This window comes from Zophobas morio, unplaced genomic scaffold (assembly GCF_036711695.1).
Source record: "Zophobas morio isolate AGI-343-1 ecotype UQ-CSIRO unplaced genomic scaffold, CSIRO_AGI_Zmor_V1 ptg000011l, whole genome shotgun sequence".
NCBI classification, from domain to species: domain Eukaryota; kingdom Metazoa; phylum Arthropoda; class Insecta; order Coleoptera; family Tenebrionidae; genus Zophobas; species Zophobas morio.
Window position 1 is genome coordinate 18,512,100 of NW_026972116.1, and position 27,859 is coordinate 18,539,958.

The 27,859-nt window shown below is 33.1% G+C and overlaps 1 protein-coding gene across 1 annotated transcript in view; it reads left to right on the forward strand.

Annotated features, from left to right (window-relative positions):
• The window catches only part of LOC135127359 (Choline acetyltransferase), a 101,072-nt gene that overhangs the window by 64,243 nt on the left and 8,970 nt on the right, over positions 1-27,859 (forward strand). The window contains exon 5 of the mRNA XM_064053805.1: positions 26,835-27,032. Coding sequence (XP_063909875.1) covers positions 26,835-27,032 — 198 coding nt within the window. The remainder of the gene's footprint in view (positions 1-26,834; positions 27,033-27,859) is intronic.

Sequence of the window (27,859 nt, forward strand, 5' to 3'; positions counted from 1 at the left end):
TTCTATGATTTTCTTTTAAAATGATTTTACGTAGTAAAAGTTATCTAAATTTTATAAAATATTGTAGTCGTGTTTTATGAATCCGTTTCGATTTTATCACAATTACTGATAAAAAATCATTTTGTGCAACATTTGGCACGTATTTTATGCAGCCGATATTTCACTCATGCACCAAGTACCTGGTTAAGTCTCAGATTTTCGGACAAATTTTATAATTTTTCAAAAAACTAGATTTGTTACAGCGTATTGAAGAAGCCAAAGAAGTTCTGTATAAATAACTTTAGACCATTTTTTTTTAATCCATTTTTCTGGTTTTCTCCTAGTGTAATAGTTTTATTTAGTTTTTCTGGTAAACTGAATATTCTACTACAGTCTATTGTGTTTTTTTTGTTTTGCAGTTTGCAATTATTTTATTGGATTATGTAATATAACTAATGTAGCTATAATTCATTCTAGAAAAAATCTAGCATGATTCATTTCATTTCTAAGTATGTAAATCTTTTCATCGCCTGAAATTATTTATCATTCAACCACAGCATAAACATAAAAATACATAAATAATATTTTGATATTTTGATTTATGCATACGACCAGCGGATCACGAGAGACCCGCAATTCCACCCCACTCGTAACAAGAAGGCTCTTCCGAGCGAGGCGCTTATCCGTGAAGTCGCACAATTCCGTCTGGACCCCATATTTCCTATATTTGATTTGTACATAGACGAAAATCAAGAAAGTAATTTACTAATATATTACTTTGGCATCTCGTAATATACAAACAATCATAACATAAATAATTCTTAGAATGATTTATGTTATGATTATAGGGAAAGTTATGTACTTCACAACTGTACAGTGAGCAAAATAAGAAAGGGGTAGAAAAGATGAAAGAGGAATTAAAATGAAAATTAATGGAAGGATGTGTAGGATTAAAATCATAAATATACTTATAGAAAGAAGAAGAAACCTGATTATGTTAATCCAGAGACGAACCTTATATTAAAAAATCCGGGACAGTAGACAGACGACAGACGGGCAAACAGACGCACAGATAGACAGACAAACAGACGGAAATGGGAGACCTATTTCGTACTGTAGGGATCATGAAAGGTCGAAAAAACGTAAAAGTAGAGAGTCGGCCGACGGACTCGATTACAATACTTCCTTCGCTTACGCTGGGGAAGTAAAAAGTATACAAATATACGTTAAATTGGAAAGATGATGAATTTATAATTCATAATAATTCCTAACTACGGATAATTTGGGGGCATTATAGAATTATATAAAAAAAAACTAATTATGTCATCTGTCTGTCTGTCGTCTGCGTCGATTTTTATTAAACAGATAATCTCCGAAACTAGCGGACCAACTGTTGTTAAATTTTATCAGTAGATAGTAAAACGCAACAATTTGCGGACGTGACCTCAATATTTTGCTTGGTAAATGCCTTTGGAATTTTATCAAATAACATACTCCTGTACTTGTGGTTTATGAAACCGCCTTGAGTTTTTACCCTAGACATCCAAATTTTTCACAAAAACAACAAGTTTGGTCTAAATACCCTTGGACCAGAGTTTTCTTTTAGTTTTTCATGTTGGTGCTAACTTAACAATTCCACCTCTAGACTCACGAAATGTGACTTTAATCTTTTGTGGCCTGCCTGTCCTCCATTTATACAAACAAAATACCTTGAAGATATTGAAAATTTAAATTTATTCATTTTTTCAGAAACAGCTAAATTAGATCAAAGTAAAAATTCTAGTGATTTTCAGAAAGCTGGAATTAAGTAAAATGTAACAAAATTTTTATATTTCTTCTTTTATTTTAATTTAAAAAATTGGTCGAAGCTGATTTCGACAGAACTTTCCTAGCCCTTGAAGTAGAGTCCAACAAGTCTCGCTACTTTGAAAAATTATACAATTTGATTGTGAGATTTTTGTTTTCTGATAGCTTATATAAAATAAACACCAATGTTTCCAAAGAATTCCACAAATGCCCACAGGCATGATTTAGTCGTTTTCTAGTCGAAAACTTGTTCATTACACAAAAAGACACGATGACTCAAAAACACCTGCTGCGTCGTATAATTTCTCAGACACCCCATAAACATCTCTCCCCTGAACTCGGTAAGGGTAGCAAAATATGTAATGTAATGCATAAGTTCGCATCCTCATTTTTCATGCATCTCGTGTTTCGATAACATGATACGCATTACCCTGGAGTTTGAAAATAATACGACAGGGTGATGCGTCGCCGAGGAAAATTAACTAGATTTTATTCTTTTAGCATAATACAAACGTAGAAAGTTCCGTGAAAAATTAATGGGGATTTTAGAGGGGCATAAATAATAAATTGTTTTTCATTTAGTGTAGTTTCCTTTCTGCAGGTATACAATAACGAGGGGTTGCTTTCAGCGAACCGAAAATATAATGGGGCAGTGCGTCATTAAGAAAACAAGCACCTACGTTCGCCGGCAAATAGCAGGAAAGCTTTGTAATGAATAAAATATTAGGAGAGTGCTAGGAAAGTAAAAATAAATGATAAAGTAAATCGATCATCTGGAAATAATTAAAGGCAAAAAGTTGCTTAAATATTCACGGGTGTAATGTTGTTCAGTTGTGTCAATATTTTCAAAGTAGACGCTATTTAAACCCTGAAATTGTATAATTACGTTTGTCCGCGTCCATATCGATTAAAAAAAAATCAAAGCTGTACATTATAAATGTTTCGTAAACAGGTTTTCTACTCTCGTTGGTTATACAAAATTTAATTTTGTTTCTCCTGATAATACGCTGTCTCTTTTTAAAAATATTCCTCTCGTTTCTAGTTCCGTATTAGATGTTTTCCATAAAGCTTAAAACAAAGTAAACCCCCAGAGACGTCAATATTTAATTTTCAATATTTCTTCCCATCCAGTTCGCAATTTTCCGCTATGACAAAATTCCCACATTTCCGCCTAAATGAAAAATTAAACAAACCTCGAATTACAGCGCAAAGCCGAAAATTCCCTCTCTGTATCATTTAGACCGAATAAGAGCTCAACGGTCCAGGTACCTCGAATTTCAAATCACCTAAAATTAGTGCCATCAAGCATTTAATCAGACACAGAGCATCCCCACATCCGCTTTAATTTCACGCTCCTCTAGTCTACAATTTCACCCCGTTACATAAACTCCAAAGGATGGGAACTCAGGTGAGAGCGATGCTTCGACGCCGCTGCATCTGGTCGATACAGGGGGTGCGAATGCGTCTGTGGAGGCGTTGTCGACGTATTACACCTTTTTGGTTTATTATAAATCCATCCTTCTAAACTTTTGTTCCTTGTTAGTTCTTTCAAGTGATCCGTTCTTTGTTTTTCCTTTCACCGATTTCTTCTTCTTCTAGCCTAAACATGTTTAAACTCGTTCTGGCATAATTACAGTTGTTCTACAGATTATTCCTTAAATTTTTCTAAAATCTTTTCTTAGTTCTTCACTGATTTAGTCTTGTTTTTGATCCTAAAGTAGCGGCTGTCAGTGCTTTGACATATATTTTCTTCAATGGTGATTCAAACTCCACAAATTTAACAACTTCTATGACAACACAACTCAACTATTACAGTTCTCGACTATTGTATCTATTAATACACAAGGTATTTGCTTCCTAGTCACGAGTTTACCTTAGTTCCGAACAAGACATGGCAAATATCGAGAATTGTGATTATAAGGGGGCCAGGGATGGGCTGATTTCATGTAACAATATACAGGGTGTCTCTTTTGTGACGTAAGCATCAATATACGAATCAACCTGACTTAATTGTTCGTAGAGTAATTATTTGCCGCAACCTATTTTTTCTATAACCATTAAACTAATTACGAAAGTTGTGTACAGCCACAAACAATTGTCAAAAGAAATCGATACTATATTAGATAAAATCTATTTATAAATAAAAAAGGTAATTTTCAGACAATAATCGGAAAAGTGAACATTAGTAATGTCATTACGAAAAATCCTAAATTATGATGGTGCCGATTTAAGTCCTTGAAGAACGCCCACTTTCTATCATTAGTTCCTAAGTAACAATAATATAACTTGATTTCAAAATCCTACGTATTAAATATGCATATTGTATTTAATTTGTAAATGGCACTAGAAGCAGTATTTTAAAAATGCGACCCTAATAAAGTTTGTCACAAAACATTCTGACATTACGTTTTATCAATAATTATCAGACGTCGGACCTAACCCAGTAAGTTCTTGGTTCATTTTTTCCTCAATAAAAAGATAGGTGTATATACTTTAGATACTTCGTCACTTATTTAGTGATTTGCTGGCCTGAGGGGTGGCGGTAAGATCTATTTTGATAACAGTAATCGTCACCGTATACTCCCGACCTTGATGTTTACAGCTCATGCGCGCACAATGAATCATTTCGGATTATGTGCTTTGGTAATTCCGTTAAAATGAATGGCCACGATATCAAATTAAATATAGCTTTTGCGGTGTTATACATGTTAATTCAAAAAATTGGTCGAAACTTATTTCGACAGAACTTCCCTGGCCCCTGAAGTACAAAAATCATATCTAAAATTTTCGAGTTGAGTTCATACTTTATACAATTTTGTGTTTTTTTGTGATGACCTTAACATTGCATGGACACGTATATCAACTTGGATTGGTACACTGTCGTACTTGCTAAGATAAGACTGATTGTGGCATATTACATACCCCCTAAGAAAATAGAGGGCGGGTGGAATAGCTAGTATTTCTTAAAATAAGATTGATTTTGGTAAATGATTGAACAATATTAAGAGTAATCACTGGAATGAAGAGCGGGTGGGTGGGTCGGGGTATTCCCTGCATATAAAAGATTCTGTATGAAAAAGTTAAACTTAGCCCCGCCCACCCACCCGTTCTCTCAAAAATAAATATCTTATAGCAAATAAGTAATATAACAAAAAAATACGATTATCGCTTTTTTTAACAGAATACGTTCTATTAGTTCCTATTCTCATTTTACAAAAGAACATATAATTCACCCCACCGACCCACCCCGCTTCCATTTCAATGATTTATTTTTTCTAGTCCGAATGAAAGGTGGATCTCAATTGAAGAAAGATAAAATAGTTAGAATGAGAACAGCATATGTGGGCGGGGCTAGTATCTTAGATAAGACAGATTATGGCAAACGACATACCCTCTATGAAATTTAAGGGTGGGTGGGCGGGGCTAGTACTTGTGAGGGTAAGATTGATTTTGGTAAAAGATATATCTTCTAAGAAAAAAAGGGCGGGTGGACGGGGCTAAGAATTGCTAAGCTAGGACTGAACAATATTAAGAGTAGTCTCTGAAACGAAGAACGGATGGGTGGGCGGGGCTACGGCTTGCTCATAAAAGTAGGAAAAAGCTAAATTTAGCCCCACCCACGTTCTTTCTCCATTTCACTGACTTATTTTATTTAGTGTAAAATGTAAATTGAAAAATAACAGTATTGTATTCCCAAAATTTTCTGGGAAAATGGAGTGAATCGTTCCTGCTTTAATCAATAAAATAAACTTATTCATAAATTTTTTGGAGCCACCTGTTTAAGCAAACCTAAAACATATGAAAGCAATGATAAATCACAAGTAATCACTCATCACATTCTGCACATTTTGAGGAGAATTTATTCGGCAAAATTTTGAGATGACGTCACTAATTTTTTTAAGGGAATAAACATATATCTTTTGATGCCATGTTTACAATAAGTTTAAAAGGTCTGCAAGATTTCAGAGTTATTCAGTTTTGCAATTCTTGATTTATTCAATAAAATAAATTGACTGATTCATTTTTTTGAGTCACCCTGCATAAGAAAATCTGAAAAATATGAATGCCATTATAAATTACAAATATTTTGCACATTTTAGATAGGATTTATTCCGCAAAATTCTGAGATTTTTTTGGGGTTAATAAACAGATACATTTTGACTAAAAAGTTACCGTGCTTACAATAACTTCAAAGCGTCTGCACGATTTCAAAGCATTCAGTTTTGCAATTCTTGATTTAATCAATAAAATAAATTGGCTCAGTCACTAATTTTTCTGAGACACCCTGTATAAGCAAATTTAAAAAATATTATTGCAGTGATAAATCACAAGTATAGACTCACTATATTTTTACATATTTAAGATAAGATTTATTCAGCAATATTTTGAGGTGACGTCAACAGCTTCTAGGGGGGGGGGATTCATTAATTTTTTTAGTCACCCTGTGTAAGTAAATCCAAAAAATATTAATGAAGTGATAAATCACAAGTATAGCCTCATTATATTTTGGACATGTTAGATAGGAGTTATTTGGCAAAATTTTGGGTGACGTCATCAATATTTTGGAAGAGATAAGTAAATATATTTTGATTAAAAATTTATCATGCTTATCATAACATCTGCAAGATTTCAAAGCATTCGATTTTGCAGATTCAAAATTAAAATGCAAAATTCTTTTTATTTGATATTTCATAAAGACTTTGTAAAAATATATAGGGTGATCTATTTAAAAAAAAATTGGTAGAAGGTTATTTCGACAGAACTTCCCCCGCTCCAGAAGGGTGCAAATTCCAAGGGGGCACGAAATATTTAAAGCAGGTAATCAGTGGGAAATAATGTATTCTTAATTCCTAATACTTGTTTAACTTTAACTCTTTTGTTTATGTTTATGCTTCGAAAGAATTCGACCATTAGCACGTCATATCGTATCAGCGCCGGCGTTGAAGTACGTAACGGTGGCATTAAATGTATGCATATGTATTAAAAGAAACTGACATTTCATTGATTTTGTCTTTTCAATACAGAAGAGAGGACCAATTAATTAAGTAAGCATACTCGGTTTTTTGTCCAAAAAGTATACCTAGATAATAGCAAGATAGTACAAGAACAAAATAAATTGACTGATTTATTAATTTTTTCAGTCACCGTGTATAAGGAAATCTAAAAAATATGAATCCAATGATTTTTTTTCCAAAAATCTGGACGTTTCGGGTAAAAACTGAATACGGAGTCATAAACTACATGTATAGGACTATGTTATTTTATACAGTTACTATGTACAATTTTGAAGCGACGTCATCACATTATTTGTGGGGATGATTAGACAAATTTTGATTAGTGTTTTACCATCTACATGATATTCCTAATGTAAATACAAAATTTGAGAACGATCGGAAATTATCTGTCTAATAAAAATCCGGGACGGCGGATGGACAAACGGACAGACGGACAGACGGACAGACGGACAGACGGACAGACAGACAGACAGACGGAAACGGAAGACCTATTTCTTCGTACTATGGGGGTCATGAAAGATCGAGAAAACGTAAATGTAGAGAGTCGGTCGACGGAGTTGATTACAATACTTCCTTCGCTTATGCTCGAGGAGTAAAAATATACAAAATACTAATTGATGCATGAGCGTCGTATGGGCTACGTGAAACACGTAGAAAAAATTGGAATGTTGATAAAAGCCAAGGATTCATAAATCACGAGCAAATAAGGAAATTATTGTATACAATTTAGATCAATTTTACAACACAAAATGTTGAAGCGACATCATCAAATTATTACTGGGGATAATTAGACAAATTTTGGTTAGCAACAATTGGCCCAGTAGTTTCAGAGATTATTTGTCTAGTCGACACAGACAGACAGACCGACAGACAGACAGACAAACAGTCAGGCAGACGACAGGCAGACAAAAACCCATTTGTTCGTAACGAAACGTCGTGAAAACATACAAGTAACCATTCGCTGGATAGACAGTTAGGGTTGTCATTTTATGTTTTATGTACCTAATCAACAATAGACGCGCTTGTTGACAATTTTGCCAACATAAATTTAAATTTCCAACGCACACTGAAATGTCAATTATTATGAAATGTACTCTACAAATTTTATATAATAGTTATTTCAAAGAAAGTCTTTGGTTTTCATGAAAATGCTGAATAAATAAATTCATTAACCTTAACTTTAGCGGTAGGCTAAAAATTTGTTTTTATGAGTCCTGGATTTTTAACTGAAATTGATTTCATGATGTTTTCTATAATTTCCGTTTGTCAGCTGTCAAGATTGACAAACTGTTGATATTTTCAATTTGCAAAATAAATCTAAACTATAACCTAAATTTATCGCTTGTCACGATTGACATACTTGTCACACAATTCTTCCGTTATGCCAACATAGAAGCAAGAAAAGTTCACATTTTTGTTTAAAAGTACTGCCAACAGATTCAGTCATTTCCAATCACACGGTATAAAGGAAATTTTAGCCGTCAAAGTTTTTTTAAATAATATCATAATTAAAGTTAAAAGTAAAGGTTATGTATTAACCTCTGACGTATGTTTCAATAACAACTATCTGTATATGACAAACACAATGGTCAAAACAAAATAAGAGAGTTCTTGGCACAAAATTTACATCTTCCTTTTCCGAAATCTTGATTCACAACTCCTTGTTCAATTTCTACACTACTTCTTTCATAAATTCGATTGTGTACTATTTAATTCTATAGCAAACTGTCTCTATAAAAACTTTCATTATAACTACCATAATTTCTTGAAATTTTGCTAAATATACTACTAAAGAATTTATTTCAGCAACATTGACACTTGAGAAGTACCAAGTATACAACAACTGGTCACCTGTCAACTGTCAACCGTCACTATAGCACAGCACAGTTATAGTAGATTTACTTCCTGGGCGTAAACTAAGCAAGGATTGAATGTATTTGGGTCTATCGGGCTAATGGCTACTTCTTTGATCCAATAACGTCATCTTCTGGATACTAGTTCAATATGCATATGTATTCAATATCAACGTTTTGTAAGGTCCATTATAATCAACGAGTTCAAATTTGTAAAACGTGTCATTTGCGGGGACTTTTTACAAATAATGAGTGTGACAAGGATCGTATTCAAAAAGTTTAAATAACCGCTGTGGTATCAATTAAAGCAAAAGTCTTTAAGATCGTTCTCCACCGCCTAATACATTCTACTCAATATCAACATCTACACTATCAAATTAGTATAGTCTAGTAGAAATGTCATTAGCGTTTCTAAACGTAATGTTTGTCTTCATTATCATTTTATAAAAATTACTGCGACATTTTAGAAAGGTTCATCAATACAGGAATATTCTATTTAGAAAATTTCAAAGTAATCGGTTTGATAGTTCGAAGATCCTCTAATAACTTGTCAACAGACGGGCCACAGACACGCCACAGACAAACACACAAATAAAGTCCGAAGTTTAGCTACCACGCGAAAAATAAAAAAGTAGCCACTTAAGAAATTCCGTTCTCGTTTATAAATTTAGTAATGAAGATAAAAGCCAGCTTCGGACTCACCCCCAACGTGGTGGACTCCTGCTTTGCACCGGGACACGACCCCTGTCTACTCTCACGGTTCGCTCTATATTTCATTCCGATCGATAACGATGCTCATGTAATATAAATGTGTACAGTCCGCTACATTTTGTAAGCTTTGCGCTTTGAACGAGCTTATTTTTGAGCTAAATAAGCTCTCTTTACGTGCTTTTACAAATTGCTACCCACGTTGTGTAAACAGGGGGCTGGAGCGGCCGGGCTGGGATGTAATGGAATCTGTACATTTTAATGCTAATTAAAGCAAACAAGAAGGAAGTTTGGGTAATTAGGTAGTTTTTAATTTTCGGGTCTTTCTACAGTTGGATGCAGATTCTCCGGCGAAATGTAAATTTCGCGTTAACTAATTTTTACACACTGCTTAGTTTTCAACAAATAACTTTTATTTTTCGTGCTGGTACGTCTTGTAATAGCACGTCCAGTACGTTGAGAAATTCGTATTCACTGCAGCGAATTTCGGATTAAGTCCAAAATAATTACTTATCTCGATGTACCGAATCCAACTTGCTCGTCTTTGTGGGAGTTGTTAGTTAGTTTGGCGAAACTTTATTAAACAGTGTTATCGTGTCTACGGTGAAACTCAGGTTCCGCACTTCGAAACATGAATTTTAAATGTGGTCCAGAAAGTCTTTTAAGTCAGCTATACACGACTTTATCAAAGTTGAAAGAAGTTTCGGGGGAAATAATTCGAATATAAATATTTTATGGAACTTCCTTTCATGAAAGTTTTTTTTTGAAGAAATGTATGGAATAAATTATTTAGAGCTTAATCATAAGATCTATGTTGGTTGTCTGCTGCTTTTATCTTGAAGAAAATTTAAACTTTGTCGGATACTTCCCGAGCGAAAGCGACTGACAATTTTTACATTTTCACAATGTGTCGTGACCCCTAGAGTACAAAATTATAGGTCTCCCATTTCCGTCTATCTATAAGCAGATAATCTCTGAAACTACTCGACCGATTGTTGTCAAATTTTATATGCATATTATGAATATGACCTAGATGGTAATAAATGATTTTGACCCCTAGGATTTATTTTCGGTTTAAATTTTTCTGAAATTTCTACCATTTTTCCAGAATCGCCAAAATACTTAGTATATGCCTTAGATCATATAATAAATAAATACCATTACTCAAACTGAAAGTGTGACTAGACATGAAGCTATTTGTTGTCATTTTCTACGCCAAGGGGAGTATTATAATGCTATCCTTGTGTGATCACCACATCTTCATCTTTGTTATATGCATTTCATCTGTATATGTCTATTTCACTTCCATCCTTGTACCGCACCAGCGCAACAAATCGCTTTTGACAGATGTTTCTTCTAAGCTCTCTTTCGAGTTGTTGTACAAAAAACAATTTTAGAATTTAGAACAAAGATCCTATTTTAAGTGATGTAGTCATAAAGGATCACAATTGCTGCCCAATAATTTACTATTCCTTTCATTATCTACTGTGAATTATTTATAAAATCAAGCTGTCAACATCTTTCTTCCGAAGTTAGTTCAGACATACTTCCTAAAATTTAGGCGCGCAAAATTCAAATAGTGATCAGGCAAGGATAGCTTCATTGTAATCCCTCCATGCACGAGAGAGATGTGTGACAGGAGGATGTCGTCACAGGCTGTCCTAGGGAAAGAACACGGCATGGTGGTATCTATTTATTATATGACCTAAGGTATATGCTAATTTTTAGAAATATATACTTAAAAATTTTACTTTGAAAACTTAATCGTTGTCCGGGATCATCAAACTATATTTTTTCAATTAGCTTATCGAAATTCCGGAATTTTTGGTGGATTTCACTGGGCAATAAGGAATTTGCCATAAAGATTTCTACTGCAAAAGTGTATTTCTTTTGGGGTACTATTAAATTTGGTAAAAGCTTTTTTAAAAGTAAACGCTAGTTTTCGAGTTTTTTTCTTTAAAAAACAAATTTTCATTTGTGCTTCATTTTCTGTATTTATTGTAATAACTTTCAGTATTCTTATTATTTAGTGTTTCAACTTCTAAAGACAATGTTGAATAAACGTTTTCATTTGAGAGATTTTTAAAACATCAGCTATATATGCGTCATATTAGGAGTGTTCTAAATTAAGCTTTCCCTTTGAAGCTAAAAACAGTGGTGTTTACAGAATTTTATATCTCTATCCATTGTGAAGACATAAGGTAGCGACATTTTAACTGAGACACTTGGTATATCTAAAAAACTAACGCAAACAGTTTTTCAAAAGCCCGATTTTTTAATATCATATTTTATGAAATTTTTGACTTTTTACGAGCACCGTCGAAAATTATCTAAAACCAGTTTTTCTCTATGTTAAGCTTCAAAATTTACTTTTGGCTTTATTTCTTTGAAAATTTAGACCATTTTTCAGGAATTGCCAACATTAAATGCAGCAATTTTTAGAATTTGTAAAATCTGAAAGCGAAAACCGTCCACACGCTATGTTTTTCGAACTACCTTGTAAAAATCTAAGTTTCGCAATTTTTGGTGAACTTTTAGCCAACGTTTCTAAACGTTCAAGTTTACAAAATGAATATTTCAGGAATTGCCACATGAAATACAGCAATTTTTTGAATGTGAACTTATCAAACTAATACCTCGATATACCTATATTCCAGAATTTTTGATGGATTTTAGCCAATTTTCCAAAAGCTCAATTTTCCAGCATGAAATTTTATGGAATTTTTTACTTTTTTCGAAGATCATCGAAAATTATCTAAAAGGATTTTTTACAGATTTCGACCTCCAAGATTTATTTTCCGTTTTATTCTTCGAAAATTTCTACCAAAATCGCCAAAATAGCAAAACGACAATTTTTAGAAATATTTATTTAAAAATTTTATTTTGAAAATGAATACCCCCACAATCTTTGTCCGGCACGGTCATCACGCTATGTTTTTCGAATTATCTTGTCAAAATCAATGTTCCACAATTTTTGGTGAATTTTTAGACAACTTTTCTAAAAGCTCAATTTTTCAAGATGAGGTTTTATGAAAATTTTATGTTTTTTCGAGCACCATCGAATATTATCTAAAAATATGTTTTGTAGATTTAGACCTGTGGAAATTATTTTTTGGTTTCATTTCTAAGAAAGTTTGTACCACTTTTCAGGATTTGCCAGATGAAATATTATACAGCAAGTTTTTGAATGTTTTAGAACATAAACTTAAAAACTAATACCTGAAAAATCTTAGTGCAAAATTATTAACGCTCTACGTTTTTCGAATTACTTCATCGAGTTCTAGTATATTCCAGAATTTTTGGTGGATTTTTGGGCAAATTTTCCAAAAACTCAATACAAGGATTTTTTCAGATTTTGACCTCCAGGATTTATTTTTGATCTCATCTCTTCGAAAATTTCTACTATTTTTTCAGAATCGCCAAAATAGCATACGACAATTTTTAGAAATATTAAAATTAGAACATTTATTTTGAAAATGAATGCCTCCATAATCTTTCTCCTGGATCATGAACAAGCTATGTTTTTTTAATTAACTTGTAGAGATCTGTATTTCAGAACTTTTGGTGGATTTTTAAGCAACTTTTCCGAGAGCCCAATTTTTCAGTACGAAATTTTATGAAATTTCTGACTTTTTTCAAGCTTCCTCGAAAATTATCTAAGAGTTTTTGCAGATGTCAAACTTCAAAATTTACTTGCGGCTTCATTTCTTCGAAAGTTTTTACAACTTTTTAGAAATCGCCAAATTTTGACAATCTTTAGAATTTTTTAAATTTTGAAAACGAAATCCTCGAAAATCTTTATCCGAGCCCACCAACACGCTGTATTTTTCAAATTATCTTCTCAAAATCTATGTTCCATAATTTTTGGTGAATTTTTGGACAACTTTTCAGAAAGCTCGATTTTTCAAAATGAAAATTTTGTGTTTTTTCGAGCACCATTGAAAATTATGTAAAAGGATTTTGTTACAGATTTCGACTTCCAGAATTTATTTTCGGTTTCATCACTTCGAAAATTTCTACCATTTTCCAGAATCTCCAAAATAGCATGCGACCACTTTTAGAAGTATTAAAATTAAAAACATTATTTTGAAAATTAATACCTTATAATCTTTGTCCTGGACCACGAACAAACTATGTTTTTTGAATTAACTTGTCGAGATCTGTGTTTCAGAATTTTTGATGGATTTTTAAGCAACTTTTCCAAAAGCCCAATTTTTCAGTATGAAATCTGACTTTTTTCAAGCTCCTTCGAAAATTATCTAAGAATTTTTCCAGATGTTAAGCTAAAAAAATTTACTTTCGGCTTCATTTCTTCAAAAATTTTTACTATTTTTTACGAATCGCCTAAATTAAGTATGGCGACTTTTAGAATTTTTTAAATTTTGAAAAGGAATACCTCGAAGATCACCATCCGAGCCCGTCGACACATTATGTTTTTCGAATTATCTTGTCAAAATCTATGTTCCAAAATTTTCGGTGAATTTTTAGGAAACTTTTCGAAAAGCTCGATTTTTCGAAACGAAATTTTATCAAAATTTTGTGTTTTTTAGAGTACCATCGAATATTATCTGAAAAGATTTTTTGTAGACTTCGACCTCTAGAAAATTTCTACTATTTTTTCAGAATCGCCGAAATAGCATACGACCATTTTTAGAAAAATTAAAATTAAAAAAATTATTTTGAAAATGAGATCTATATTCCAGAATTTTTGGGGGAATTTTAAGTAACTTTTCCAAAAGCCCAATTTTTCTATTTGAAATTTTATGAAATTTTTGATTTTTTTTAAGCACCTTCGAAAATTATCTAAGAATTTTTGCAAATGTCGAGGTCCAAAATTTACTATCGTCTTAATTCGAAAATTTTTACTATTTTTCAGGAATCGCCAAAATTAAATATGGCAATTTTTAGGATTTTTTAATTTTGAAAATGAATACCTCGAACCTCGAACATCTTCACCCGAGACCGTCAAGAAGCTATATTTTTCGAATTATCTAGTCAAAATCTATATTCCACAATTTTTGGTGAATTTTTAGGAAACTTTTCAGAAAGCTCGATTTTTTCAAAATGAAAATTTTGTGTTTTTTCGAGCACCATCGAATATTATCAGGAAAGTTTTTTTTGCAGATTTCGACCTCTAGATTTTGTTTCAGGTTTAATTTCTAAGAAAGTTCGTACCACTTTTCAGGAATTGACAGATGAGATAATGTGTCAATTTTTTTATTGTTTTAAAAACATGAACTTAAAAACTAATTCTGCGAAAATCTTAGTCCGGGATCATTAATACCCTATGTTTTTAGAATTTCCTCGTCGAGATCTATATTCTGGAATTTTTGGTGGATTTTTGGGCAAATTTTCCAAAAACTCAATTTTGCAATATGATGGCATATTTGACTTTTTTCGAGCACCATTGAAAATTATCTAAAAGGGTTTTCTACAGATTTCGACCACCAGGATTTATTTTCGATTTCATTTCTTCGAAAATTTATACCATTTTTCCAGATTCGTCAAAATAGCATATTACAACTCTTAGAAATATTAAAATTAAAAAAATTATTCTGGAAATGAATACCTCCATAATCTTTGTCCTGCACCATCAAAAGCTATGTTTTTTTAATTAACTTGTCTAGATCTATATTCCAGAAATTTTGGTGGATGTTTAAGCAACTTTTCCGAAAGCCCAATTTTCCAATTTGAAAGTTTATAAATTTTTTTACTTTTTTCAAGCTCTTTCGAAAATTATCTAAGGGTTTTTACAGGTATCAAGCTCCAAAATTTATTTCGGTTTCATTTCTTCGAAAATTTGTACTATTTTTCAGGAATCGCCAAAATTAAATGACAATTTTGAGAACTTTTTAAATTTTGAAAATGAATATCTAGAAGATCTTCATTCGAGACTGTCAACACACCATGTTTTTCGAATTATCTTGTCAAAATCTATGCTCCACTATTTTTGGTGAATTTTTATGCAACTGTTCGATGCAGCTCGATTTTTCAAATTGAAACCTCTGGATATTATTTTTGGTTTCATTTCTAAGAAAATTAGTACCACTTTTCAGGAATTGTCAGAAATATGGCAATTTTTTTAATGTTTTAAAACTACAGGGTGTTATTGAAAGGTACGTACAACAAAATTGACAGTTATTAGCGAAGTCTAAGAAGTCAGAAAAACTTATTTTGTGTTATCAAAATTATAAGGGGAAAATTAACCCTTATCCAACCTTTTTAGACGCTACTGAAGGATAAATAGGTAAAATTAATTCATTTTAGTAAATCCTAGCAACTGTAACAATAAAACTTTTGTCAAGACTAAATGTTGCTATAGGAACGAAAGATGACATATTTATCAAAGGCGTACAACGAATTTGGGTATAAATTTTAATAATTTTTATCTCTAAAAGGAGAACACTTTTACCTGAACTTTTTTTACTTTTAGCACACATACTTCGAGATAAATTACCAATTTTATTTTGTACGTACCTTTCAATAACACGCTGTATAAACTTAAAAACTAATACCCTGAAAATCTTAGTCCCATATATTTTCGAATTATCACGCCGAGTCTTATACTCGAGATTTTTGGTGGATTTTTAGGAAATTTTTCCAAAAGCTCAATTTTTCAGTACGAAATTTTATGGAATTTTTTACTTTTTTCTAGCACCATCGAAAAATATCTAAAAGGATTTTTTACAGATTTAGACCTCCTGGATATATTTTAGGTTTCATCTCTTCGAAACTTTGTACTGTTTTTCCAGAATCGCCAAAATGGCATATGACAATTTTTAGAAATATTTAAAAAATCTATTTTGAAAATGGATACCTACATAATCTTTGCCCGGGACCATCGACAAGCTTTTTTTTAATTAACTTGACAAGATATTCCAAAATTTTTTGTGGATTTTTAAACCATTTTTCCAAAAGCCCAATTTGTCAATATGAGGTTTTATGAAATTTCTGTCTTTTTGGAGCACCCAAAATTTCTACCAAGTATTTTTCAAAAATCTCCAAAATTTAACATGGCAAGTTTTAGAATACTTTAACATTACATACACAATACACATCTTTGTTTTAACTTACAGGAGTTCTCATAAAAAATAAAATTCGTAAAATCAAATTTTATACTTCAAGAACGAGGGAAGTTCTGTCCAAATAACCTTCGACCAATTTATAAAACTTGGAAGTATAAAATGAAAAATTAACGCTCAAGTAACTCTTAATGCCTACACACGTAAACATTTTTTCCACACCCGCAACCTTCTCTCCACCAAAGCTCCTCTTATTTGCATTTTTCATGTACGAAATCTCGCCACCGGCATACATACATTAAATTACCTTCCTTCGCTCACGCATCCACCCGGTCCACCATATATACAGTATTGTGCATATTTCATCCAGCACAATTTCTTGATGGAGGTGTGTGAATCCTCACATGTAACCAAACTACGTCGCACATCTTCCTGAACGACCACATGATTGCCATAACGGACCTACCCTTGACGATTCGCGTAATTCAGTTTCAGAATCATCCATATATTCATAGATGGGGAAGTTGTGGGGGATGCAGCCACGCGAACAGGGGTTGAAGGGGGGTGAGACACCAATTAACATCCCGTGAATCACTCGTACAACACCGCGCCCAATTAGTATGTTTGCTTATCGTGTTAGACAGTCATCTGATGATCGATTCAAATCGCTGTTTGTCTAGGATGTAGAGAGATAGTTGAACTGGAAGCAGCATACGATCGAAAAAAAAGTCGTGTAGTCAACTGTGGAACTTATTTATAGTTTTAGTTCAATCTAGAATTTGGTGTTGTACCTGTGGGAAATCAAGACATTAATTTATTATTATTGGTAAAAATAGCTGTATTGCTGTTTTGTCGATATTCGTATGGAAAAGGAAGGCGGAATTATAAAATACGTAGTACTTATGTACCTGAGGGGAACCAATGACATACTGTACAGTTCGTTAAAAATATCAAAAGGTAGAACAAGTGGGTGCACGCGACTGCTTCATTTAACCTAGCCACCCCAAGCCTGTAGTGGGTGCACGCGGCAGCTATATCGATAGTAAAGAAACTTGGCGTGACTTGCATGACACACGAAGTAATCACGCACAATCACAATTTTTTTCATTATGAAGTGGATAATGTGAGTGCATATAGTGAATTCGAAGGACGGTAATACTTTTTTCTTTGTCCATGAACTGATTACATCAGAAAAATGAGTGCTATATGGGGTGAAAATAGAATATAAAAATGTATTTAAGGCAGCAAAATACTATTATATTATGTGAAATTCTTGCATCTATTATAGTCAGTAAGATTCTTATCTTCTAGGTGGTGCATGGTTTCATGCTAGAGTGTAGTAACATTATATAAGTAGTTTTAAATTTGTAGAATTCAACTACTGCATGTCTGCTAATTAATTAACTAAGTTGACTAAGTTCGTAATTACCTTAATGGTTCTCTTTACTCTTGGAAGCGTTATGAAAGAACGCTTAGAGATTTTCCGAGAATCCAACTTGGTCTTAGTTTGTTTATTGTAGATTTGCAGCCTTTTCAACTGAGTTTAGATTATATGCATAGAAGAATTCAGAGTTTGCTGGTCAAAATCGAAGCTTTTCATAATCCTTGTTCTAATTTGTCGATGTTGAACAAGTAGTAACTACAAAATTATAAGAGTACATTTTATAAGTAAAAAATTCACTTAGACTTAGACGATATTGACGTAGATTTCACCATTGCTTACCATTCTGTCACTAACAAATGGGTTACCTGTCGTCTTTTTAAGTTTTCAGCTAGAATTGTTAAAATACGGACGCCTTATTTTATGAATATTTTTTATATTGAGATAACTAAAGTAAACAGTGTTGGGCAGTATCTAGATACTTGTATCTAAATAAAGTACCTAGATAGATTTTTGGGTATCTAGTATCTGTATCTAGATAAAATCGAATTTAAGCACAAAATATCTGTATCTAGATACAAAATTAATGGCGCAGATACAGATACATTTTTTTATTTCACTTTTTTTTCAGTAGTTATTAGTTGAGGTATACTAGTAGTAATTTTTGATACTTCATGTTGGTGATTTTGGTCACATAAACAAAAATAGAGGTAATAGGTCCACTAATAGTGTTCTGTCACAGAAATTTTCATATTTTAAATACCATCATTTCCTACATTGTAGCCTTCAGTACTTATACATCTTTAAATATAATCCTGAGGGGTAATAAATCCAAGCCATGGTAAGATAGTATTTTAAAAACCATAAACCACAATTCACTATTCACTGCGTTTTACGCTTATCGGGGCAATGCATTTTATCTGTGTACCTGAGCAACCCAGGTCCGGTAGGCCCGCTGGTTGTATTTGTGTTATTAAGTAAGAGTAATTTTAATAGTAAAAATATTTGTTTAAGGTATGTTATTATTTTTAGAAAATAATAATTGCGTGTTACATAATGATTAATTTTTTCAATTAGCGCAAAGTTTGTTACTGTTTTGTACCTTTATTTTTCAGACAAATGTAGCATCTTTTCCTGTTGCCACATGTGTCATTTCTTCACTTTTTCATTGTTGGACCTAACGCGGGGCGGGCTTGGCAGGTCCGTTTTGCCCTAGAATGTGCCGATTATGTTTAAGTGTAAATCTTGGGCAATAAAATTAATATTTTTACAACCCTAGGTAGAATAATTTATCGTGATATATTCTTAAAAATCGTGAAACGAGATTAAAATAAAATGAGTTTCAACAAAAATCTGAAAATTTAAAGTTGCACTCTGGTGATTCCCGCTTGCCAGGCAGCCTATGATCCTATAAGAGATTTAAATACCTGTCTAAGAAATTGTACTTATTTTGCCTTAAACGGAACCAGCAATTCTTCCTAAAATGTATATACCTGCCGCACCGGGATAGACGATTACCGGACATGGTCATAAAAACATCGTAGGCCGATATTGAAGAATAATAATTTATGACAGGTTGCCGACAACAGACCTTCAGCACAGAGTAATCATTTCCTGTATTCTTTTGAAATATTAATTTTAATGCTGGAGATAATTATTAGATATACTCAAACACAATTTGGACACTGTAGTATGGGAATAAAAACAAAAAAAAATATTCTTTTTAAGCGTACGTAATAAATATTGCACAATTTGCGACACATCAAACAGCGAAGCGATGGCCTATTTGCAGGAAAAAAGAAAGGATTTTTCAGTCTTGAATAACTATGCTACAGTAAAATATTTATTTTTTAAATTTAATACCACAATCCCTTCTTCTGCACCTGTGGAACGGGTGTTTAGTAGCGGAAACCAAATTCTGACACCAAGAAGAAATAATTTAGGTGACAATACGTTCGAAATGTTGTTAATTTTAAAAAATTCATTAAACAATACATAAAAAAAGTAGATAAACATGTTTTCAGTTATTTTATTTGCCAAAGCTTCAAAAAGTATCTGTTTTCTTGTATCTGTATCTAGATACTTTTATCTTCCATATATCTATATCTGTATCTAGATACTTTTAAAAGTATCTGTCCCCAACACTGAAAGTAAACTAACTAACTATAAATAAAAAGAAAACAAAACAAAATAAGCGTTACAACTTTAATTAGACGGCTAGATGCTACATTCCCTACCTTAGTCCTTGCCTCCAACTTCTCCAGTCATTCGCCATATTTTCTTCTAAGCCCCTGTTTCTCATCGCTCTTGTCCTCCTCTTTCATTGACCATACTGCAGACCCACACATTAACACGGCTTCTACCATTGTGTAACCAGTTCTCTTCTTATTCTTCTTAGTAATGGTCTTATCCCACCACACGACATTTAAAGCCTCAATTAATTTTCTTGTCTCTTGTATTCTGTGTTTTGGCTACCTATTCCGTTACCGTCCACAGTGATCCCGAGATATTTAAACTTATCCACTTGTTTAACCAAAGCGTTGTCGTTAATTAACACCTCAAATTTCGGAATTTACCACCAAGTATTCTGTTTTTTCGAGGCTGACTTCCAATCCCCATTTTTTGTATTCTTCATTTATATGCAGAATTGGGAAATTCATGTGGTTATTCTAGTCAACATGAATTCCATGTCACAAGAGTCTTGTGCTAAAGCAACCTGGTCGTCTGCAAAATTTAATTTGAATAGATGGGACTCTCGAATAGGTAAACCCATTGGTACCAATTGATTTGCGTGTATCTATAAGCTTAGTTCTTGGTACGTCTTTTTAAGATCTATGAATGTTCAGTGCAACTCTTGGTCTTCTGTGTCTTTTTTTTTCCAGTACACAAATTATCAACACAGGGACGGCCTGGTGTAAAACCACTCTGTTCTTCTCTGATAAATGTCCCTATGTCTTGTCTTAGCCTTCTTTGAATTAATCTGCCCGTAATCTACTTAATGAGCTCGTTACACATTGATAGAAATTTGGGTCTTTTCTGTTCCCTTTTTCGAACAGCGATGAAATCATTTCAATTTTCCACTCTTTTGGTGTCTTTTGTTGTGTTAAGCACACGTTTAAAAGATGTACTAATCTTTGCAACATTTCTTCACCCTTATGTTTGATTAGCTCAACTTTCTGCTCTTCATCTGCGATAGACACTTCTGTAACTCTTCCTTTTGAATCAGCTCGTATTCTCTATTCTCCTCCAGCTCTATGTCCCAGTTGAGGAATTCCGTTCTTGCTTCTGTTAACAGATTGTAATTAACGCAGATATTTGTTCCTTATGGTTGGTTTTTAAGCTTTTTATAGTTTGCCAAAATTCTGTTGATCTAGAGCCACCGATATATGAATTTATTTCATTGCATTTCTTCTTCCAGAGCATATGTTATTTCTCTCACTTCTCGGTTTTTTTCTTTGTATTTCGTGTAATTGTCTTCTGTTGGATAGAAATTTTTTGTACGATTGATCTTTTTGCTGTCTCTATATCATCTAATTTTTCCATACTACTTATTTCCCTGTCCATTCTCCTTTGGTTTATAAATCTTTTATGCTCTCATCGTATAGATGGTCGAGCTTATATCGTTTGGGTTACGAGACTTCTGTGTGATTGATCTTTTGATTATCTCTTTGTTTTCCAGGAAATGGATATACTCGTATTATCGTAGTTACAAGGAGATGATCGTCGGTGCCACAATTTGCTCCTCTCTTAACCCGAGGATCTAATATTCTGAAATTCCAGTTTTATCGAAATATAATCTATAATCGATCTTTGCCTCATAGATATGATCTTTTCCGACTATACCTGTGGATATCCTCATGAGCAAACCTAGTATTAGTAATCTGCATGCTATATTGAGTGTAGATTTCAATTAGCCAATCACCAATATCGTTTTGTATTTCATCTGCAAATCTACCTACAACCATATTATCTTCCTGTTCTTTAATCTTTCCATAGACATCCTCTGCTAGTATTACCTCTTGATGAGGCTTTATTTTCGCCAGGAGATCTGATAGATAGTTGATCACAGAACATATCTTTCTCGTGGTCTTCTGAAGTGTCTATAGCGTCCACCGCTATTACTATTGTTTTGTGGCCCTTAATTCTCAAAGTCAATGCCAACATTCGTTCCGACATATACTTGTACTCACTGTAAATAATGTATGTCATGTAAAAAAATCCAGGGACAGGGGTTAATCCGTGACCTCCGCGCGATAAGAAGAGTGACAGAGTCATAAACTGATAGAAAACCGTTCCCACTGACCATTGTACCGACCTGTAAGTGCCCCAGGTCCGATCACCGGTTCAGCGTCGCCGCTGTGGCCAAATTTGATTTCCTTTTTCTGTTAGTTGTTTTATTCGATAATTTCTTATCTTAGTCGTTATAGTCTGCTAGGCAATAAAGGCCGTATATTACAAACTTGAACTGACCACTGGAGAGGGAGCTGACGCCCGAGAAGGCGCTCCAGTCGGTTCAGGGCGCAACGCTGGAGTACGCCACAAACCTATCGTTTCGTTGCAAGGCCAGAAAAAAATGTGCAGTACTAGGCGAAATTCGAACTCGCAATTCTCGTTATAAAAATCACACAGAAAATCTTGTGTGACTTATGTGAACCAGAATATGCTTTTGCGAGTACTCGTTATATGCATGTCTACCTAGTTTCTGGTCTATGATACAAATAATTGTTTTCTGATGCTAAATTTTAGGTGGGTTTTTCTGTACAGTTACACGACGTAATTTTAACAACCAAAATTTTTCTTTTAGTGTTTGAATATCCAATGTGCAATTTCCCTATAACTAAGAGAAAAGTGTCACGATTTAGCGATTTTGATTTGTTAATAAAAGATTAAAATAAACTACGATTTTTTGGTTAGTTTCTCCCAGTGTTAAAAATTTAGACGTCAGAGCTTTACAGATAAAACATGGATTTTCTCATTGTGCAAAAAGAAAATTTGTTTTAGAATAGTACTTAATTCTTTCTGTTCTTAGGTGAATTTTTGTCTTAATGAGTTTAAAAATAAAATTTGGTTAAAATAAAATTGCACAAATATTTTTGTAAACAAATTGTGATTGAAAATCAAGACGGATTCATAAACCACAAGTGCAGGTGTGTTATTTTATAAAATTGAAATAATATTTACCAAGTAAAATGTACGAGATGGATCCTATAACACTTCCTTAGCTTGTGATTGAAAATAAAAAATCCTTTTTATTTCTCGAACGAAGGGTAATATAATATAAAATCCAGCAGAAGAATTGGTACTTTCTGGTTTTCCCAACGTTTAATGACTTCAAAAATACGAAAAAGTAGGTCTCGCGTTTCCGTCCGTCTGTCGTCTGTCTGTCTGTCGTCTGTCTCTGCTCTGTCCATCTGTGTGGGTTAATTTTTATTAGACAGATCATTTCCGAAACTACCATATCGATTGTTGTCAAATGCTATATGTGTTTTAGGAATATCGTCTAGATGGTAAAACGCTAACTAAAATTGATCTGTACGTCGCCACCAACAATTTGATGTCATCGCCCCAAGTTTTTTTTTTTAGTAAACACCATTAAATTTTATAAAATAACATAGTGTTGTATTTGTGGTTTATGAATCCGCCTTAAGTTTTTACTCTAAACATCCAAATTTTTGCACTCACTCATTAATTTTTACTTCCCGAGCGTAAGCAAAGGAAGTATTGTAATCGAGTCCGTCGGCCGACTTTCTACTTTTACGTTTTCTCGATCGTTCATGACCCCTAGAAGACGAAGAAATAGGTCTCCCATTTCCGTCTGTCTGTCCGTCTGTCCGTCTGTCCGTCTGTCCGTCTGTCCGTCTGTCCGTCTGTCCGTCTGTTCGTCTGTCCGTCTGTCCGTCTGTCCGTCCGTCTGTCCGTCTGTCTGCCGTCCCGGATTTTTATTAGACAGATAATCTCCGAAAGTACTGGACCGATTGTTGTGAAATTTTGTAGTTATATTAGGAATATCATTTAGATGGTAAAAAGCTAACCAAAATTTGTCTAATCATCCCCACCACTAATGTGATGACGTCACTTCAAAATTGTACATAGTAAATGGGTTTTAAATTGTATAAAATAATATAGTCCTAAACATGTAGTTTACGACTCCGAATTGAGTTTTTACCAGAAACGTCCAGATTTTTGGAAAAAAAATCAAAATTATAAAACAACATTTTGCAATTTAATTTTGAATCTGCTAATCCGAATGTTTTGAAATGTTGCAGATGTTTTAAGGCTATAAAGAGCATCATAAATCTTTACTCAAAATATATTTGGTTATTCGCTCCAAAAACTTGATGACGTCAGCTCAAAAGTTTGCCAAATAAATCCTATGTAAAATGTACAAAATATGACGAGTCTGTGCTTGTGATATATCACCCCATTCATATTTTTTGGATTTGCATATACAGGGTGACTCAAAAAAATTAATGAATGCGTAAATTTATTTTACTGATTTACTCAGGAACTACAAAACCGAATGCTTTGAAATCTTGAAGGTGTTTTAAAGTTATCATAAGCATGGTAAGTTTTTGATCAAAATGTATTTGCTCATCCCCCCTAAAAAATTTATGACGTCAGCACAAAATTTTCCTAAATAAATCCTATCTAAAATGTACAAAATATGATGAGTCTTTTCTTGTGATTTATCATTCCATTCATAGTTTTTGGATTTGCATATACAGGGTGACCCAAAAAAATTAATGAATGGGTAAATGAATTTTATTGATTTAATCAGGAACTCCAGAACCGAATGTTTTGAAATGTTGCAAATGTTTTAAGGTTATAAAGAGCATAATAAATTTTTAATCAAAATATATTTGGTTATCTTCTACAAAAAACTGATGACGTCGACTCAAAAGTTTGCCGAATAAACCCTATCTAGAATATACAAAATATGATGAGTCTGTACTTGTAATTTATCATTCCATTCATATTTTTTGAATTTGCATATACCGGGTGACTCAAAAAAAATTATGAAATCTACTGCGAAAAAAAAACATAATAGACATGCAGTCGTCACGGTTCCGACAGCGAGGGAAGTACTGTCTAAACTTTTTAGACCAATTTTTCTGCATCACCCTGGATAAGCAATTCTACAAAATATGAATGTAATAATAAATCGATAGGAACTATTTGGCAAAATTTTGCGATGACGTAATTAATTATTGGGGCAGGGAGGACAAACAATTACATTTTGACTAAAAATTTACCATGCTTACGATAACTTTTAAACGTCTGCAAAATTTCAAAGTATTGCAAAGCAATGTTATTACATAATTTTGATATTTTTTCCTAAAATCTGTAAAAATTCAACACGGATTCATAAACTACACGTGTAGCAATATGTTATTTTATACAATTTAAAACCCATTTACTATATACAATTGAGGTCATTACATTGTTGGTCGGGATGATTAACCAAATTTGGTCAACGTTTTACCATCACATGATGCTCCTAATACACAAACAAAATTTGACAGCAATCAGTCCGGTAGTTTCAGAGATTATCTGTCTAACAAAAATCGACAGAGACGACGGACAGACAGGCAGACAGACATCGGACGAAAACAGGAGACCTATTTTTTCGTACTCTTGGGTTCATGACACATCGAGAAAATATGAAAGTAGCCATTCGTCTGATAGACTCGATTACAATACTTCGTTTTTATGTGCCGCATTGTACTCATGATCACAAATTACAATTTACGTAACCAAATCACTATATGCATAAAACTAAACAATCCATGAAGGATTTGTAAGGGCTTGAGGCAAAAAAAGTCTTTTAGTGGGCTATGAAATTTATTTTTAAAATAATGATTTTCAACGACTATTCGACAGTTGTTGACCGTAATTGTCAAAGTAGACAAAGAACGCGTTGGTGTTGCCAACATCATTATTTTAAAATAAGTTTCATGGCCTACTAGGGGACTTTTTTTATTGTATGGTATTTGTTAGTGTGTTACCCAAAAAAAAATTAAATATATCGAGTCGACATTAATACAAAGCAAAGCAACATTTTAATTTATTTTTTGCCTATTAAACAATTTATTTAAATATTTTTTCCTACAACTGAATTTTAAAACTCTAGGAATCAGTGTGAGAACAAAGTTAATAAAAGTACTTTCACAAAACGAATAAAAATTTATATAATTTTGATGTTCGTTTTCCTTTATTTAATTAGTCTTACTTTATTGTTGATCATCCTGAATTTTAGTATTCAGTGCAGCAATAATTTAGGTAAATGGTAGCACGTGTAAACTATTTTTCTTAAGCACTTTTTCTACTTAGAAACAACACTCGTTATATTATTATGAAACTACATGTCGCTATTAAGAAAATAAATATTTTGTATGTATCTCACTCTATTATACTTCTAAGTTATCGCTTTAATTTTTTATATTATGGACTTTTAAACATACGTTTAAAGTTTGCAAAAGTCAAAGCCATTATCAGGCGCTCTATGTTTCCCAGAAATTTTGAAATATATTTGCAATTACAAAACAAACAAACAGACTACGTATCATTATTTAACATTCTGACATCCAATAATTATTACTGGAAGACCCTTTTTATAAAATTATACGCGGTTAAATAAGCAGGCTCTTTCCTGTTATTACATAATTTTAGTAAAAAACAAGTTATGGTTTCCAGTATTATCTAAGCTATTATTTTAAATTTCATTTTATTAAAATAATTATACACTTACGAAAATGATAAATCATATCAGATACGGCAATTACATTAGTACATCGCGGGTCAAATACCCCAAATGTGTAGATATTTTGCACCCAGGTGGAGACTAGAACACAAAAACATTGATTTAAAAAACCTAAACATATAAACCTCTTTCTAGGGTACAAAAGGGAAATACAGTGAAAGCATTTGCCCGAGTTTATTCACACAACCCAACATATGTTCGCTAATAACCAAGTTTGCCGAAGCTTCCCAAAATAACACAAGAAAACCCATTTTGTGCCCTCATAACCGAGACCTTCCATCAGCTATTTAATAATTTATTCGATTGCAGGAAATCCCCCTACCGAAGCTTCCCGTACCCTCTCTGGAACAAACCTTGAACAAATACGAGTACACAATGAGACCGCTCCTGAACATTGAAGAACAGAAAAAGCTCAAAAAGCTCATCGAGAAATTTTCCGGACCTGGTTGCCTCGGCCAGCAGTTGCAGCTGTACCTCCTAGACCGCCAGGAGAAAACGGATAATTGGGTAGGCATTCAGCTCGATAATTACGCCATTAATAATACTAAACGAATTTGCTAGAGCGAAATTTGTTTTGTTTTAAGAAAAAGGTGACTGTGTAAGAAGTTAATGAAAATTAAATTTGTTGCAAACGAGATTGCTGCAATTAGGAAATTACGTCGTGTCAGTCTGAGCATTCAAGCGCGAGTTCCAGACTCCCCCAAGCCGAATTGATCTTGTTAGCTATGAAAATTGTTTGATCACCGATTCGGAAAGTAAACGTAGTATTTTCCACCCTCCTTTCGGCTAGTTAGAACTTACCTACACGCATACGATAGAACACTGAAGTGAAAAACGTAGAGAGCCGAAAGTTTTCATAAAGCGTAGAACTGAAATTGATTTCTTCTAAGAATCTTGACCTTAAACTACTAAAATATTCATACTTTAGTTATTTCGGCTAACAGCAGGCACTGGCAGGTGATAATTAATCATACGTCATTTGAAGTATATTACAAAATAAACAGATACATTGAAAGCACTGAAACATCCATCCATGGCCACACTATTCAGCTAAGTTCAATAACAATTATTTTGTAAACATATTTGTACATTAAGCACCACTTACCTACTTACAATGACTGTGAACTTAGAAGAGTAATTTCAGTGTCAAAATGATGTTTGACACTCCCTTTTCGTATTTGAAATGTGCGCTCTGTATTGGTAATTACCATCCATCTATCTTTAGTAACGTCAATAAACTTGTTGTAATCCCTGCAGACCTGAAGAGCAAACAGCGCTTTTCGCTGCCCCTAGAGGGATTAAAAATTATAATTGGATTGTGCGGGAATGGAGTG